Source organism: Puma concolor, chromosome B1, assembly GCF_028749965.1.
Source record: "Puma concolor isolate L17-30 chromosome B1, mPumCon1.1.hap2, whole genome shotgun sequence".
In the NCBI taxonomy this organism is placed as follows: domain Eukaryota; kingdom Metazoa; phylum Chordata; class Mammalia; order Carnivora; family Felidae; genus Puma; species Puma concolor.
Genome location: NC_141670.1, coordinates 166,935,585 through 166,952,651, shown reverse-complemented (window position 1 = coordinate 166,952,651; position 17,067 = coordinate 166,935,585). Strand labels below are relative to the sequence as shown.

At 39.2% G+C, this 17,067-nt stretch overlaps 1 protein-coding gene across 1 annotated transcript in view; it reads left to right on the top strand.

Moving 5' to 3' along the window:
• Nucleotides 1–1,006: 1,006 nt before the first annotated feature.
• NIPAL1 (NIPA like domain containing 1) overlaps nt 1,007–17,067 on the top strand; it is a 32,152-nt gene continuing 16,091 nt past the window's right edge. The window contains exons 1-3 of the mRNA XM_025921970.2: nt 1,007–1,138; nt 13,227–13,514; nt 16,830–16,886. Coding sequence (XP_025777755.1) covers nt 1,093–1,138; nt 13,227–13,514; nt 16,830–16,886 — 391 coding nt within the window. The 5' untranslated portion in view covers nt 1,007–1,092. The remainder of the gene's footprint in view (nt 1,139–13,226; nt 13,515–16,829; nt 16,887–17,067) is intronic.

The following is a 17,067-nucleotide window of genomic DNA, read 5'->3' as shown; positions in this document are numbered from 1 at the left end:
TGTGGGCCTTGTATTGATAAACTGATTGTTCTTAACTCTTCGTTCATCAGCCTAAGAACAAGAAAAGCAAGATTGAGGCCGCTACTATAAAACTCTGAGTCAATAAAAATAATAGTGCTGTTTACACTAGCTAGGGCAAAGGCAAGGTGAGCACACAAAAAGGACTTTTCTTCATTGCTGAAGTCCCTGAGCACAGAGGCACCCCATTTCTGTGGTGAGGGCTCTAGCAGGAATTATATCCATTTGGTGTTGCATAATGACCTGCTACCAAGCCTTCCAGTAACTAGTTGGTGAAGTTACTTCTCTCTTTGCATCTGATCCCTCATCAGTAAAAACTAGGCATTAATAGACTAGTTGTGAGATATAATGAGTTAATGTATACACATGCATGGTAAAACAAGAATATCATAAATGTTAGCTATTACTATTTTGTGGGAAATAGTCTTTTCAGTTGGAACATTGCTTCTTCTTTAGCGTTTACTGCAAATAACTACACGACTTAGAAAACGGTGTTGGGGGGACCAGGAGTTTGTAGCCGAGGGACCGCAGGGAGAATTTGATAGCACCACAAGGACAAAATCTACTAGAATCAACTTTAGCATGGTGATTAGAGCAGAATCCCAGTGGCCAGCAACTTCCTTACAAAGCCTCTAACGTCCGAAGCAGGGCCCTCAAAAAGACATTTGTATCGCCTAGGCGGCCAGAAGGGGCCCTCCGCACAGCCTTTTCTCCACTAAATTCCGGGAGAGTTGGCTCGGCGGCCTCCACGCTCCCAGAGACGTCTTTACCCTGTGAGGTGTGTCTGTGCTTCCCGGCTGCGCGGCTCCAGCCTCCGACCACAGCGGCAGGTGGCGTTCCCGCCAGCCACAGGGACCAGGATCTGCCAGCTAGGAGCCGGCTCCCAGCCTCATACCTCGGGGGCGTGGCTCGCGAGGAGGCTCCAGTCACATTGGCTAAGGCTGCCCGGGGACGGAGTCAGTGAGCGCCAGTTCCAGACCCTGCAGCTCCGCCCCATCGCGGGTCCAGGAGGAGGAGGAGAGGCCCAGGTGGAGGAGGAGCGACGCCTGCTCCGGGAAGCCCCGTCTGGGGGCCATGGGGGCACAGGTGAGGCTGCCGCCTGGAGAGCCCTGCCGGGAAGGTGAGTGTCTGTCCCCGAGCCGAGGGATCTGGCATCTGGGTAGCGATGAGACCGGGTGGGCGGTCCCGGGTGCTTGTGGGGAAGAGACACGAATACACCCGCTCGTAACGCATTCATTCTTGAGTTTACGCATTCGGTCTTTCAGCCAGTCAGCCAGTCAATAAATATTTATTGGTGCCTATAATAAGCCAGGCTCTGGGAAAGCCTGAGTCGAAAAAGTCATAAACTTGGCTCTCCCTCTGGTCCAGGAGGCAGACCCACGTAAATTACAGCGTGCCGAGTGTCGGGACGGGGAAATTCAGGGTGCTGTGGGAAGATTCTCGAGTCTCGTCTGAGAAAGACTCTTCCAGAGTCCGCGGTCGAAGTCACCCGGTGGGCAGAGGGCGTGCCCGGGGACGGGACGGGAGTCTGGTGTGGCGCCCTGCGCTGGCTCCGAGAGGGTCACACACGGTGGAAGGTCAGGCGCCCTGGACCTCGGGGGAGGACGCCGGACCCGCCTGGGCTGTCCACCTCTCTCCTCTGTCTTCGAGATGAACACTTCTGCAACCCTGCTAGCCTCGCGTCTGGCTCGCTGTGCAGCCACCTCTTGGCTGCCTAAGGCGAGAGCCCAACAGAAGAGGAGACCGGGAACCGGGCGCAGTGATTTGTAGGCTTGTTACTGCTGGGGTTTCGACCCCCACTCGAATCCTGAAAAATCGCTGGGCGAGGACGCCACTTGCCCTTTGCCAGCTGTTTACAACACTGGCAGGCTTTCTGAAGTCTCAGTACAGAAGGCGCGTGTGAGCTGGGACAGAAGTAGGGACCGGAATACCTGAGGGCATGCCACAGGACAGGAAGGGTGTGCCTCAACCGACGTGACAGCTTTCAAGGTGTCTAGGGGAACGCTGATTTCTAAATTACCTGGTATGGACAGGAAGGGGGAGGATTGAAGGGCGTGGTAAGAATACCTTCCCAAAGTTGCTGAGCATTTCCCGGTTTTTCTCTCCTCTGGGCTCCTCCGGCGTGAGTATCTTTGATGTGGGAAGTTTGAACTAAAAAGACGTTGGGTGGGGGGAATTGGAGGGGGAGACACTGAGCTAATCAAAACTATGCCCGGCAAGAGAGAGAAGGGACACAAAGAGAAAACGCCTGAACAATTCAGGAATTACTCAAAAGGTGAGATTTTGGAAGTGGTTACTAAAGCAGCCGGATCTGGAATTATTTCCTAGATAGTCAGGTTGTGTGACCTTTGTCTGAATAATTCCTAAACCAGTAAGTCAGACTGTTAATAACACATCCACCCTTGTTTACCCAAGGATCTGTAAGTAAGAAGGGTATGTGAATTACACTTGCTCTAGGAACAGGTGTTTTTCCTGCTTTGCTCATGCCTTTAGTTCCAACAAGAAATACTCAAGCTCAATGCTTAATACCTGTGATGAATTCTATTTGTGTGGGAAAGACAAGAGAAATCAGAATCCTTGTCAATGGTGGGAAAAGATTGGGCTCTGGCCTGAGTCTTCTGCGCTATGACTTAACCTCCTTGAGTCTTCATCAATAAATTGGGAATAATTCATACAGTTTACAGTTGTGAGATTACATAGGAAACACACAGTTCAGGGCCTGAAATGGAGTAGAGTCTCAATTTTTCATTCATTCATTCAGTCAGTCAGTCATCCAAATAACAAGAATCCCATGTGCCAGGCACTGACCTAGGTGCTGGTATGAAGGGATTCACAAGACAGTCTAGTCCTAGACTCTAGTTTTTTGTTTTGTTTTGTTTTTATGTATTTATTTATTTATTTTTATTATATAAAATTTATTGTCAAATTAGTTTCCATACAACACCCAGTGCTCATCCCAAAAGATGCCCTCTTCAATACCCATCACCTACCCAACCCTCCCCCCACCCCATCAGCCTTCAGTTTGTTCTCAGTTTTTAAGCCTAGACTCTAATTAAAGCCTTGCATGCAGCTTACTGTGTACAAGGCTGATACTATGCAAGAAGCAAATGAATAAAAAAGGACATTACAAGAGTGGTAAGTGTTATGGATAATGTCTTGAGAGAGTAGGGGGTGTTTAGATTGGGTACTCAGGAACACCCCTTAGAAAAAGTTGTATTTGAGCTGAGGCCTGAATGACAAAGAGTCCATCATGAGATCTGAGGTTAGAATATTCCATTTGGGCTTCCATGAAGAAAAAGTTGACCCCATGTCTTGGTTTTGACTCTTAAAACCATAGACGCTTCAAAAAACCTTCTAAGCCAAAATTTTCTATAAATAATAAGTAAGTAAGTAAGTACATAAGTAAATAAATAATACATATGAAGGTTTTTTTTTATTTAGGTTTTTGATATTATGTCACATATTCCACAGATCTCAATTTCAGTCCAACAGCCAATAGGAGCTTATTACTATGAAAATATGACACCATGAAAATAGAATGTAAGAAATATACCTGTCACCTATGAAGCACTAACTGCATGAAGATTGTGTACCATGGGACTGTAGAAGGTGATAAAGGAAACAAAGGACAGAAAGACTGGGCTGTAAGGAGGACAAACCATATATTCCAGGGCCTCTGCTTGAGAATTCTGAGCTGGTTTGGCAGTAGGGACAATAAGCTGGAGATAGAGAGGACCCAATGGTTTTCAAAGTTTTAACCAAGTGGACCACTTTTCCAGGGTGCAGCCAGCTAGCAGAATAAAAAATGACATAGATGGTTTTTAGGGCTAATTCAGTTTGTCATGGTTCTGAGAAGAAGAAATTAAGGAACTGTATTCTTTGAGGACTGGCTGTATCTCTTTTGTACTGATTAGGATATGTCCCGTATTCGTGTATATAATCTCAAATTTTCAAAACAGGTTTGCATAAAGATGTATCAGTTTATCTTCACGCATAATTAAATTCTATGAATTTTATTACGTAGTCATTTTCTCCTTTTTACAGATATAGAAACCAAGGCCCAGCCAATTGAATAATGTTTCATAATTAGTGATCAAACCAGGCACAAAATTATTTGGGCCTTTGTTTTTCTGTAGGTGCCCAACCCCATTTTCTGGCTCTGTTGGATGCAGTGGTATTCATTTTAATGATTCTGAAATCTTACTCTAAAAAAATTCTTTGTTATAAACATTTCTCAAAATTTCACCAAGTGGGGGCGCCTGGGTGTGTCAGTTGGTTAAGCATCCAACTGGTTCAGGTCATGATCTCATGGTCCATGAATTCAAGCCCCACATCGGGCTTTGTGCTGACAGCTGGGAGCCTGGAGCCTGCTTCAGATTCTGTGTCTCCCTCTCTCTGACCCTCCCCCACTCACACGCTGTCTCTGTCTCTCTCTGTCTCTCTCTCAAAAATAAATAAACATTTAAAAATTTTTTAAAAATTTCACCAAGTGAACACAACGTTTATTATCAGGAAAATTATTTTTTGTGTAATAGATAGCTGCTTTTCTACTGCAATAAAAAAGATTGCCTCCAGATTTTTACAGGTTGTTTTTCCAGCCTTCCATAGATTTCCCAAGTGCTGAAATTCAAGAGTGCTTAAAGGTAGTTAAAATTCTCAACTAAACGTTTTCCAGGAAACAGTATGCTCAAAATTGTTTAGTCTAATATTTAATATGGGCTATACATAATTGTTTTTATTTTTGTAAGTTTTTATTTTAATTCCAGTTAGTTAACATACAGTGTAATATTAGTTTCAGGTTTACAATATAGTGATTCAACACTTCCATGTGTCACTTAGTACTCATCACAGGTGCACTCCTTAATCCCCATCACCTATTTCATCCATCTGCCCACTCCTCTCCCCTCTGATAACCATCAGTTTGTTCTCTATACTTAAGAGTCTGTTTCTTGATTTGTCCCTCTTTTTTGCCCCCTTTGCTTGTTTGTTTCTTAAGTTCCACATGAGTGAAGTCATATGGTATTTTTCTTTCTCTGACTTATTTCACTTAGCATTATACTCCCTAGCTCCATCCATGTCATTGCAGTTGGCAAGATTTCATTTGTTTTTATGGCTGAGTAATATTATACACACACACACCACATCTTCTTTATCCATGCATCAATCGATTGACAATTGGGCTGCTTCCACAATTTGGCTATTGTAAATAATGCTTCTATAAACATAGGGGTGCATGTATCCCTTTGAACTAGTGTTTTTGCATTCTGGATGGTAGGGTAATTCTATTTTTAACTTTCTGAAGAACTTCCATACTGTGTTTCACAGTGGCTGCACCTGTTTGCATTCCCACCAACAGTACATAAGGGTTTCTTTTTCTCCCCATCCTCACCAACACCTGTTGTTGCTTATGTTGTTGATTTTAGCCATTCTGACAGTTCTGATATCTCATTGTAGTTTTAATTTGCATTTCCCTGATGGTAAGTGATAATGAACATCTTTTCATGTATCTGTTGATGATCTGTGTATCTTCTTTGGAGAAGTATCTGTTCATGTCTTCTGCCTGATTTTTAATTGGATTATTTGTTTGGGGAGTGTTGAGTTTTATAAGTTCTTTATATATTTTGGATACTAGCCCTTTATCAGATATGTCATTGCAAATATCATCCCTCATTCTGTAGGTTGTTCTTTTTTAATGGTTATTTATTTATTCTGAAAGAGAGAGTGTGCATGCTCATGCTGAGTGAGGGAGGGATAGTGAGAGGGAGGGAGAGAGGGAAAGAGAGAGAGAGAATCCCAAGCAGGCTCCATGCTCAGTGTGGAACTCAATGTGGGGCTCCATCTCAGGAGCATGAGATCATGACCTGGCCTAAATCAAGAGTCAGTTGCTTCACTGACTGAGCCATCCAGGTGCCCTTCTGTAGGTTATCTTTTAGTTTTTTTGACTGTTTATTTTGCTGTGCAGATTTTTATTTTAATGAAGTCCCAATAGTTTATTTTTGCTTTTCTTTCCCTTGCCTCAGAAGACATATCTAGAAAGAACTTTCTATGACCAATGTCAAAGAAGTTACTACTTGTGTTCTTTTCTAAGATTTTTATGGTTTCACAGCTCACATTTGGGGTTTTAATCCATTTTGAATTTATTTTTGTGTATGGGTAAGAAAGTGATCCAGTTTTCCCAACACCATTTGTTGAAGGGACAGTCTTTTTCCCATTGCATATTTTTCCGGGTTTGTCAAAAACTGATTAACTATATAATTGTGCATTTATTTCTGGGTTTCTATTCTGTTCTATTGACTATGTGTCTGTTTTTGTGCCAGCACCATACTGTTTTGATCACTATAACTTTGCAGTATAACTTGAAGTCCAGAACTGTGATACCTCTAGCTTTGCTTTGCTTTGCTTTGCTTTTTCAAGGTTACTTTGGCTATTTGGGGTCTTTTGTGGTTCCATACACATTTTAGGATTGTTCTAGTTCTTAAAAAATGGTGTTGGTATTTTGATAGAGATTGCATTAAATGTGTAGAGTGCTTTGGGTAGGATTGACATTTTAACAATCTTTGTTCTTCTAATCCATGAGCATGCAATGTCTTTCCATTTCTTCGTGTCCTTTTAAATTTCTTTCACCAGTGTCTTACAGTTTTCAGAGTACAGATCTTTCCCCTCTTTGCTTAGGTTTATTCCTGGCATCTTACTATTTTGGTACAATTGTAAATGGGATTCTTTTCTTGATTTTTCTTTTTGCTGCTTCATTATTGGTGTGTAGAAATACAACAGATTTCTGTATGTTGATTTTGTAACCTACGACCTCACTGAATGAATTTGATTATCAGTTCCTAGTAGTTTCTTTGGTAGAGTCTTTGGAGCTTTCTATATACAGTATCATGTCATCTGCAAATAGTGAAAGTTTTACTTCTTCCTTACCAATTTGGATGCCTTTTGTTTCCTTTTGTTGTCTGATATAAATGTACCTTATTGCAATATTGTCCTTTAAGTTCCTTTCCTACATCTTCATTATTTAAGCCTTTTTTTAATTTCTGGAGGATTTTATCTTTAGTGCTTTAGTAACTTTAGTAATATACAGATTGTAAGGTGTGAAAAGAGCAGCGGGTTATGTAGGAGATTTGATGGACAACAGTCCTCCTACAGTACTTGGCTTCCAAACACACCGATGGTGGTAAGATCTCGGTTAATTTTTTTTCTTTCATCAAGAGTGTCTTTTCAGTTTTACTTTGGTTAATTGAAATCATGGTCTTCTTACCCAGCCTTAACGGAGTTTATATGTAGATATATTACTATGACTTGCTTTCCATATCTGCTCAAAATAATTTCTCATTCTTATTCTGTGCCAAATTTTCTCTAAATTATTTCTCATTCCTATTCTGCTCCCCTTGTTCCTGTCTGATAGTTCTCTCTCACTAAAGTTGTCAGTCAGCTTCAGGGAAACAGAGACCTGTTCACCTGTTTTGTTGATCACTATCTCACCTGTTCTTAGAGCAGGGCCTGGAACACAGGAATTGCTTAATAAGAATTTGCAAAGTGTTGAATAAATGAATACCTAACATAATGCCTTGCATGGTAGGTGTTCAACAATTATTTTGTTGAGTAAATAAAAAGCGGTGCCTGGATGGCTCAGTTGGTTGAGCATCCAACTCTTGATTTTTTATTCAGGTCATGATTTCATGGTTCATGAGTTTGAGCCCTGCGTCAATCTCTACACCAACAGTGTGGAGTCTGCTTGTGATTCTCTGTCTCCCTCTTTCTGCCCCTCCCCTGCTTGCTCACTCGCTCTCTCAAAAATAAATAACATTAAACAAAAAAGGAATTTTTAAAAAAGAAATAGATATATGAATTTACAAGGCTGTTATAAAGCCATAATGAAGCTGTGAGAAGAAGTTTGTTTCATGGGCAGTAAGGTGATATGATGGAAAGTGAGAAGTTTCTTTAGAGTGGGTAGGCAGGAAGGCCTTTCTAAGGAAGTACCATTTTCAAGTAAGAGCTCAATGAGGAGTAGTTAGCTTGCCAGCCACTACCCAGGCTAAGGCACATGTCACAAAGCTTTAAGGTGAGAAGGAATTTAGTTTATGAAAGAAACAGGACCAAAAAAAATTGTAGGGAATGTGGTTAGAGAGATAACAGGAGGCAGCATCCTGTTAGCCCTGATAGACTATGGTGGGGATTTTGGAGAAAGGAAGCCATTGTAGAATTTTACAGGGAGAATGACAAGTTTGGACCTACTAATCTAAAGACTCATTTCACCTGATGTTGCCCCCTACCACACTTTCACCTCATCTCTTGCCATCTCCCTTCCATCATCCCAGTCAGCCTCAAGCACATCACTGCCTCAAGATTGTTGCATTTATACATAGCAGAAAGGTTTGTCCACTTCATTAAAAAAAAAAAATTCCTTTATGCTAATTTTACTGCTTTCCATGGAACTCAAGATATGTAGTTATTAGTTTACTTGTTTGTTTCCCCTCATTAGAATAAACATGAGAGCAGGAATTCTATGTTATTCATCATTGTATCCCCAGCTTCTAGAAAATGCCTCACGGACAGTAGATACTCAATAACTGTTGAATTAATGATTGAAAAGACAGCTAGTGTTATTTCAGAGAATGAATGAGAGAGAGAGATGCAATATAATGTCAGAGCATGTAAAGCTTTTAAAGAGTCCAGGATGAGAAGTTTAGATTTTGTTATAATAACAATGAAAAGTCATGGGGTGGGAGAGGGAAATTAAGCAGAGGAATGACATAATCTGATTCACACTGGCTGATATTTGGAGAATAAATTGTAGGGAATATAAAGAGATTCATTTATTTATTTATTTTTTGTATGCTAATAGGAATAGACAAGTGTATCAGTCAGCTATTGCTATGTAATATATAGCCCCAAACTCAACGGCTGAAAACAACAATTATATACTCTTGCCAATGTGTCTGTAGATCAGCTGATGGTTGATTGAACTAACCTGTGTTCACTTGGGTGTCTCTGCATCAGGCTACATGTCCGTGCAGGCTTGGCTCCTTCCTGTGGGATAAACTTAGATCTGCTCCATGTATTTTCATTCTGGGGCTCAGGCTGAAGGGGCAGCAGCTCCTTAGGGAAGCTCTATTCCTGACCAATACAGAGGTAAAAGAGAGTAAACCTAAGCACATAAGTGCATTTGAAGCCTGTCTTCATATCACCTCTGCTGTTGTCCCATTGACCACCAACTCACTTTCAGCCTGACCTCAGGGGAAGAATGCTCTGCCCACATCAGGAGGTATGAGGGAGTAAATATTTGCTGAATAATAAGCCAAACTAACACATAATATAGATGGTGAGACAATGATTTCCTCAAACTGGAAATATCTTGTAGTGATTAAAAATGCAGTTTTACGCAATCATTGACTTCTTAGGAACCAACTTCCTACTGTATGTAATAAACTGGACAATTTTAATTATTACTCTCCATAGGCAAATTGTACCTGAAAAAAATTATTCAAAGTATTTCATCTTTGTATAAACATTAATAACTTTCAACTGGCTTTATTTTTACTTTATGTTTTACTTTTCTGAAATAAGAATACTGGCCTGGAAATTGGTCAGCCAAATACTTGGCTGATTTAGGCAATTACATGGCTTTAGCAAGTCACTTAATAATCTTGGCATCGGTTTCTTTAAAATGTCTTTCAACTCCAAGTGCCTGTGAATTTAAAGCTGGTTTATCAGCAACATTTATGAGCCACTGGGATTGTAAGTAAATCACTCTGGGAACAAAGATAGCTTATGATCAAATCACAAATTATAGAAGGCATCTTCAGAATCATTGAGTCAAACTCCCTCATTTTAGAGATGAGGAAATTGAAGTCAAGAGTGAATACTTAACTTGTCCATGTTTATAGATAGCAACAGAGCTCAAGGTGAGGAAAGGTATACAATCCTACAGACAATTTAACTTTGTTTTTAAATTTTTAAGTTGTATGTGTATAAGTGAACTTTCACACTTGTATATAGAACATACATATCAAGTTCAACAATATGAAACGGCTATTTTCATGGGGTCAAAAATTGTCAGATATCATTAATTATATGTTTCAACATAACTAAGAATGTTAGCAGTACTGTTTGGAGAGCAAAAATGTTGTACATTACCCAAATGTCCACCAACTGTAAAATAGAAAAACTGTGAGATAATCATACGGTGAAATTCGGTAGAACTAGGCAAAAACAAACCCTAAAGCCAGGTGCATCAACACTGATAAATCTCAAAAACAAGCAAATCTCCAAAGAACCTACTGTATGACTATATTTTATAAGGTGCAAGAGGTAAAACTAAATAATTTATTTTTTAAAGATATAGTCATATAAGGGAAATCTTTTTTTTTTTTTTTTTTGGTAAAGAATAGGGATCTTTTGCGGGAAGTCAGGGATAATGATAGAGATAATGTTTTATTTCTTAAATTGGGTGGTTGACACATTGGTGCATATTGAATTATTTTTCTTTATAACTGACACATATTTTCTAAATATTAATTACTCAATATTTGCACAAATTAATAACAGTACCAAAGAATTAATGCATGCTCCCTGCTTGTAGGAGTATGAGTTGGTTCCATCATTTTAGAGGGTATTATAGTGTCTATTAAAATAAAATATAACGATGGGTGCCTGGGTGGCTCAGTTGATTAAGCATCTGACTTTGGCTCAGGTCATGATTCCTCAGTTCGGTTTTTGGGTTCCAGCCCGATGTTGCTGCTCTGTGCTGACAGCTCAGAGCCTGGAGTCTGCTTCAGATTCTGTGTCTCCCTCTCTTTCTGTCCCTCCCCCGCTTGCACACGTGTGCTCTCTCTCTCACTCTCTCACTCTCACTCTCAAAAATAAACATTTAAAAAATAAAATATAATGAATGTAATAGATTTTCTCTGTGTTGAATAAAGTTTAGATTAAACTTACTTTGTTTACTAGAATCTTCAGAAGCCAACTCAGATATCTGATCCCTCTGAAATACTCCACAGACTCTCTGCCCACACACTGTACTTCACCCATCTGTCTCCTGCCCTACACCACTCCACACCCACCAACCCACCCTTCACCCCCCCCCACTTCCTGCTTCAGTCACATCTGCTGTAGGCTCCTCTCATCAACATGCACCCAAAACATAAAGCCATTTCTCGAAGGTCAGAAACTAGACAAGATTTTTATTATTGTTCCTGCCATAAAACTTGCACATTAATATCTACTGTTCACAATAAGAACTTACAAAATACAACAAAGATTATTTGCTTTCCCTTATTGCCCTCTGCCCCCACACCCCCCTAAAATGTTGGAAACATTTTGCTGTGTCAACAGCTTAGAAAGAATATTGTTTCACTGGAATGAGACCTGCCCACACTGTTTTCCCAGATGAAGTTTTGGAATGGTTATGTTAATTACATAGTAAGTAACACCACTGCAGCCATGGAATTCACTGGAAAGTCAAGTCAGATGTTTCCTCTCTCAGGAATTAATGGAATGGAAACTCTTACTATGAAAATCATTTTCCATTCTTGAGGTTTAGACGAGATGAACAGTGACTGGAACAAGATTGCTATGGCTAGCTTGTTTGAAAATTTGTAGCAATTCTTATTAAAACAGCCTACCTGAAAATTCCTCAATGTTATAGACTATACCTACAGCCATAGAATTCTTCTTGGAATATTTAGCAATTTTGACTTAGAATTTATGCAGTATCTTTGAAACAGTTTATTCATTTTCAAATGATAAGAAATAAGTGAAATAATAATCATGAAAGTCTTGAATTCAATTATTTTACCTTTTTAAGGCCTGAATTTTATAGTTGTTTCCTAACTTTGTAAGTGGTAAATTCAGATAACTGCATAATGTCAGAGAGGCATTAATACAGTTACCAAAGTTTTATCCCTAAGACATCATTTGGTCAAACTGTTTTGCCTTCTTAAGATTTCTGAGATGTAAAAAAAAAAAAAAAAAAAAAATTGAGATGTAAAACTAATTTTTTTCATGGAACTCTAATATTGTAGTTGATTCATTTAGCTTTGCCTTCTTTGTTAGAATGGAAAAAAATATGCTTTTTAAAGACAAAAATGAAACTAACATAATACTGTATGTTAACGATACTTAAAATAAAAATAAAAGGAAAAAAGTTAGAAGAGAGTCAGAAAATCTAGTCACAATGTCACTTTGTTCGCAGCTAGTTTTTCAAGTGGAGAACAGATTTAAAAGTTTTTTACAGGGGCAGCTGGGTGGCTCAGACGGTTGGCTGTCCGACTTTGGCTCATGAGTTGGATCCCTATATTGGGCCCTCTGCTGTCAGCCTGGAGCCTGCTTGGGGTCCTCTGTCCCCTGTCTCTCCACCCCACCCTCACTCATGTGCAGGTGCTTTCTGTCTCTCTCTCTCAAAAACAATCATTTAAAAATAAATAAAAAATAAATAAAAGTTTCTTACATTGTCTATCGTGGGTTCATTTATGTTTTTGCATTTAGCTTTCAAATTCCAAGGCACTTCTAATACCGGGTCTGGTTCAGTAGATTTACATGTTTATTTGAATTCCATTCTAAGAAAAGCTTACTGAGGTATAATTCATTTTTTTATTAGATTCTATTTAATTTAGGAGAAGGGAGAGGAGTAGACCTGAAAAATCATTCTCTTCAGGGAAAGTAGTACAGAACCCTAAACCCACTTTTAAATACCTTTTCTGAAAGGCACAGTTCACGCCCCACAGAATGGGTTAGCTGCATTTCCTATAACATTCTGACCGATGGATTGCCCTGCCTGTCCCTATGCCCAGGCATCACAAACACTGCTCTCCAGGAGCCACGCTGATCATGAGGAGTGAGGTGCGTGTGGGGGACAGTGATGGATTAATGAGCACAAGTCATGTTGCTGTTTTGCTAGAATGAAGAACCAAGCAAGTGTTGTCCAGATTCTCCAATTTATAAGATGAAGTCAGACTTTCAGGTGAAATCTCTCATTTTTAAATGATGACAACTAAGCAATTTCAAAACATTTTTAAGAACCTGTGTGAGTCAAACGGAACGTGTCCACAGGACTGGGAACCACCTCCCGGAGACTTCCCTTCATGCAGTAAGAAACAGAGTTTCAGTACCATCCACTTGGGTTTCTCTTTCTTTTTACAGAAAAGGGGTAAACATTAATGTATCTCCCTTTTGTGTTTGTTGACATTTCCTTCTTTCCTTTTTTCCAGGCTACATGCTATCTCTAGTCTGTGCAAACTCCTCCCAGGCCTGGTGTGAGATCACAAATGTGTCACGACTGCTGGCTTCTCCTGTCCTCTACAGGGACCTGAATTCCAGCTACAGGGACCTGAATTCCAGCATAAGCAACTTGATCATTTCTGCAAATGTAGAAAACAGATACAGTCTGTATGTAGGCCTAATGCTGGCAGTGAGTTCCAGTATTTTTATTGGCTCCAGCTTCATACTGAAAAAGAAGGGCCTCTTGCAACTGGCAAAGAAGGGCATTACCAGAGCTGGTAAGAAACGGATGCAACTAGAGAATTCAAGTTTCTGCAGAAATAATCCTATTGTAAGACCTTGGTGCTACAGCAGTAATATTTTACTGTCTCTATCTTATTCCCTGTCTCTGTGCTTAGCAAATCTCCTCTGTGGTGTCCAGGATTGAACCTGCTGTGTCTCCTTCAGGGTAAAACTAAAATTCTTGTTTCCAGAGGTTTAGAGTGTGGAATGAATTCTTCTTTCATAGCTGTTGTGTGTGATTTCAGTGTTCAAGGTCAGATGCTGCTTTCCTGCTTAACACATGTCAGTGGCTTTTCTTTGCACTCAGAATAAAATCCAGACACCTTTCCACAGTCTTTGACCTCCTGCGTAAACTGGCCCTTGCAGTCTCTGCAGCTTTATCTTCTGCTACTGTCCCTATCCCTTACTTTTTCTCTGGTTCCTGGAATAGACCAAGTTCTTTGCCACCTCAAGGTCTTTTCCTTTTGCATGGAACGCTCTTCTCCCTGCTTTTCATTTGGCTGACTCATCCTTCGGACTTCAGCTTAAATATCATCACCTTCCCTGGTCTTCCTCTCTGGGAGATGTCCCTTACCGCCTTCATCCCGCCCTGTTACTCTCTATCATTGCCCTAAGGGTTTCCTTCATTGTACCTAAAAAATCTGTCACTGTACATTTAATGTTTATTTACTTGTTTATTGATAGTAGATTCACAAGAGCAGGAACCTTCCCTAGCATAGTGTTTGACACCCAATAAGTATTTGTTAAATCAGTAAATGGATAGCAGAATTAGGTTGCTGTTACTATAGTGATATTTCACATGCTAAGTAACTTAGCTTGACTACCCTCCATTAACCATGCATTTCTATTCTTTCTTATCAAGAATATCATAGAAGAGCTAAATAATATTCTAAGGTTCATATGGAAAAATGACTACAAATTGCACAAATAAGTTCATAAAAGTACTATTGGAGATTTGCACTATCAGAAATAAAACATACTATAATGCTATAGTAATTAAAACAGTTTGATACTAGCACTAAAAAAGATAGACAAAAAAATGAGAGATAATTGAAAACTTATAAAGGGACCCAAGTACGTATAACAATTTAATACATGATTTTTTAAAGTGGCATTTCAATTCACTGGAGAAAGGATGGCTTATTCAATCAAAAGTGTTAATGGGGCACCTGGGTGGCTCAGTAGATTAAGCATACGACTCACGACTCATGACGACGTCATGATCTCACGGTTAGTGAGACTGAGCCCCGCATCAGGCGCTGCACTGACAGCATGCAGAGCCTGCTTAGGATTCTCTCTCTCCCTCTCTTTTTGCCCTACCCCGGCTTGCATGAGAGTGGGTGCGTGCACTCTCTCCTTCTCTCTCAAAATAAATAAACATTTTTTTTTTAAAGTGTTGAGACAATCGGCAAAAATTAGAGGAGAAAAATGTAAGAGTTTTACTTCATACTATTCAGCAATTTAAAATGAAATGATTTTTTTCAAAAAACCTAAAAGAAGGTGTTTCTAACCATACAGATAAATGAAGAAGCTATTCTATATGAAAGAAGAGATTACCTAAATTGATTTTTTAAAAAATCCTACATGGAAACACCTTAACTGAAACTAAAAACCAAATGACATGGGGGGGGGGCATGTTTCCAAAATATACGACCAAAGGATATTAAGATCCATAATATATAAAGAGTGACTATAGGTGATAAGAAAAAGATTAGTACCCTAAGGTAAAATAGGCAAAGTACATAAATAAGAAACTCATAAAGCAAGAAATGCAAGTGGTCAATAAACAGATAGAAGTAAATATTATTTCACTAGTACCCAAAGAGACACCAACTCTATAACAATGAGCTCCTGGGTTGTTGTCTACCTTTTTTTTTTTTTAATTTTTTTTTCAACGTTTTTTATTTATTTTTGGGACAGAGAGAGACAGAGCATGAATGGGGGAGGGGCAGAGAGAGAGGGAGACACAGAGTCGGAAACAGGCTCCAGGCTCCGAGCCATCAGCCCAGAGCCTGACGCGGGGCTCGAACTCACGGACCGCGAGATCGTGACCTGGCTGAAGTCAGACGCTTAAGCGACTGCGCCACCCAGGCGCCCCTGTTGTCTACCATTTTAACAAGATTTCGTTTTTTCGTTAAAAGGCCTTATGCTGGTAAGGGAATTTGGAAAATAAATAGCCCTCCCAAACATTGCTGGAGGCAGCATATATGGGTACAAACTTTCCTAAGAGAAATTTGGTAAAGCTTAAAAATGTTAATGTCTTAAAACCTAATAATTTCACTTCTGGAAATGTATCCTAAGAAGTGAACAAGAATGACACCTATAGTTACATAACAGGATATTTATTTAAAGGTTTTATGTAATGAGAACAAAACTAGAAACTCGGTGTGTGTGTGTGTGTGTGTGTGTAGTTGCACACAGATTAAGTAAATAATGATATGCCAGATTTTGAAGTAATATTAAGCCATTAAATAAGGACATGAGAAAAATATTTGCAATATATTATTAAGTTTTTTAAAGATAGATTATGAAATCATATTGTAATATTCCAGTTTAATTACTTGCACATTTTATAAGAAGAAAATCCTAAATAAATAAACTACCTTGCAAGATAATCTTCACAGCTAATATAATCTGTTTCATTTAATTGTAACAAAATCAGGTCAAAGACACAGGATTAAGTATGTTGAATTGGTGAGAAAATTCCATTTTCTATAGCAAACATAGCAATGACTTTAGGTCACAGATTACAGTAAAGAAAAGATAACCCTTTGAATATCTCAGGAAAGCTTTTTATCCTTTTCAGTAAACTAGAGAGAAACTCAGTTTCATGATGCCAAGGTAAAGAATAAGGAGAGTCCTACTGGCTAATACTTGTTGTTCTCTGATTGACTATCCAAAATCTCAAAAGCCTGTATGTTAACCATCTTCTTCCCTTCTAGGTCCTCATTAGGTACTGATGTAATTTACAATATACAGTTTCTATCTTTAATTTTAACTGTGGGTGAGGCAAAGTATTTAGAGTCTATGTCCACATCTCTGGCAGGCATAAATACACTAAACATAATGATTAAATAAGATTTTCTAGCAAATGTAAAAACTTACTTTCTATAAAAATCAAAAGTGACATAATCAAAAGCAATAGAAGATCTTTAGAAGTGACCAAGTAAATAAGCTAAAGACTAGCTATGCTGAGTTGGCCTTACATCTTGCCTCTTCCAACCGTTTTCCATTACTTTTCCCAGCAGTCAGTTCTTTCGAACTTCTTCCTCCAGTTCCGAACTAAATTTTAATTGTTCTTATTTTCTTAGGACAAGGTGGACATTCTTACCTCAAGGAATGGCTCTGGTGGGCAGGATTACTCTCAAGTAAGTCCTTACTGCTGAGAATAGTGCATGCTTGTAAAATGATAAATAAATTACATGGGATTGCTCAAAAATGATTAGTTTATCTTCTTGGTAAGGATGGCATAAAAGTCTAGAAATTTTCGTGTGGGTATATGTTGTCTTACATACAAAGTTAGTCATATATATTTAGAATTAATTTTTC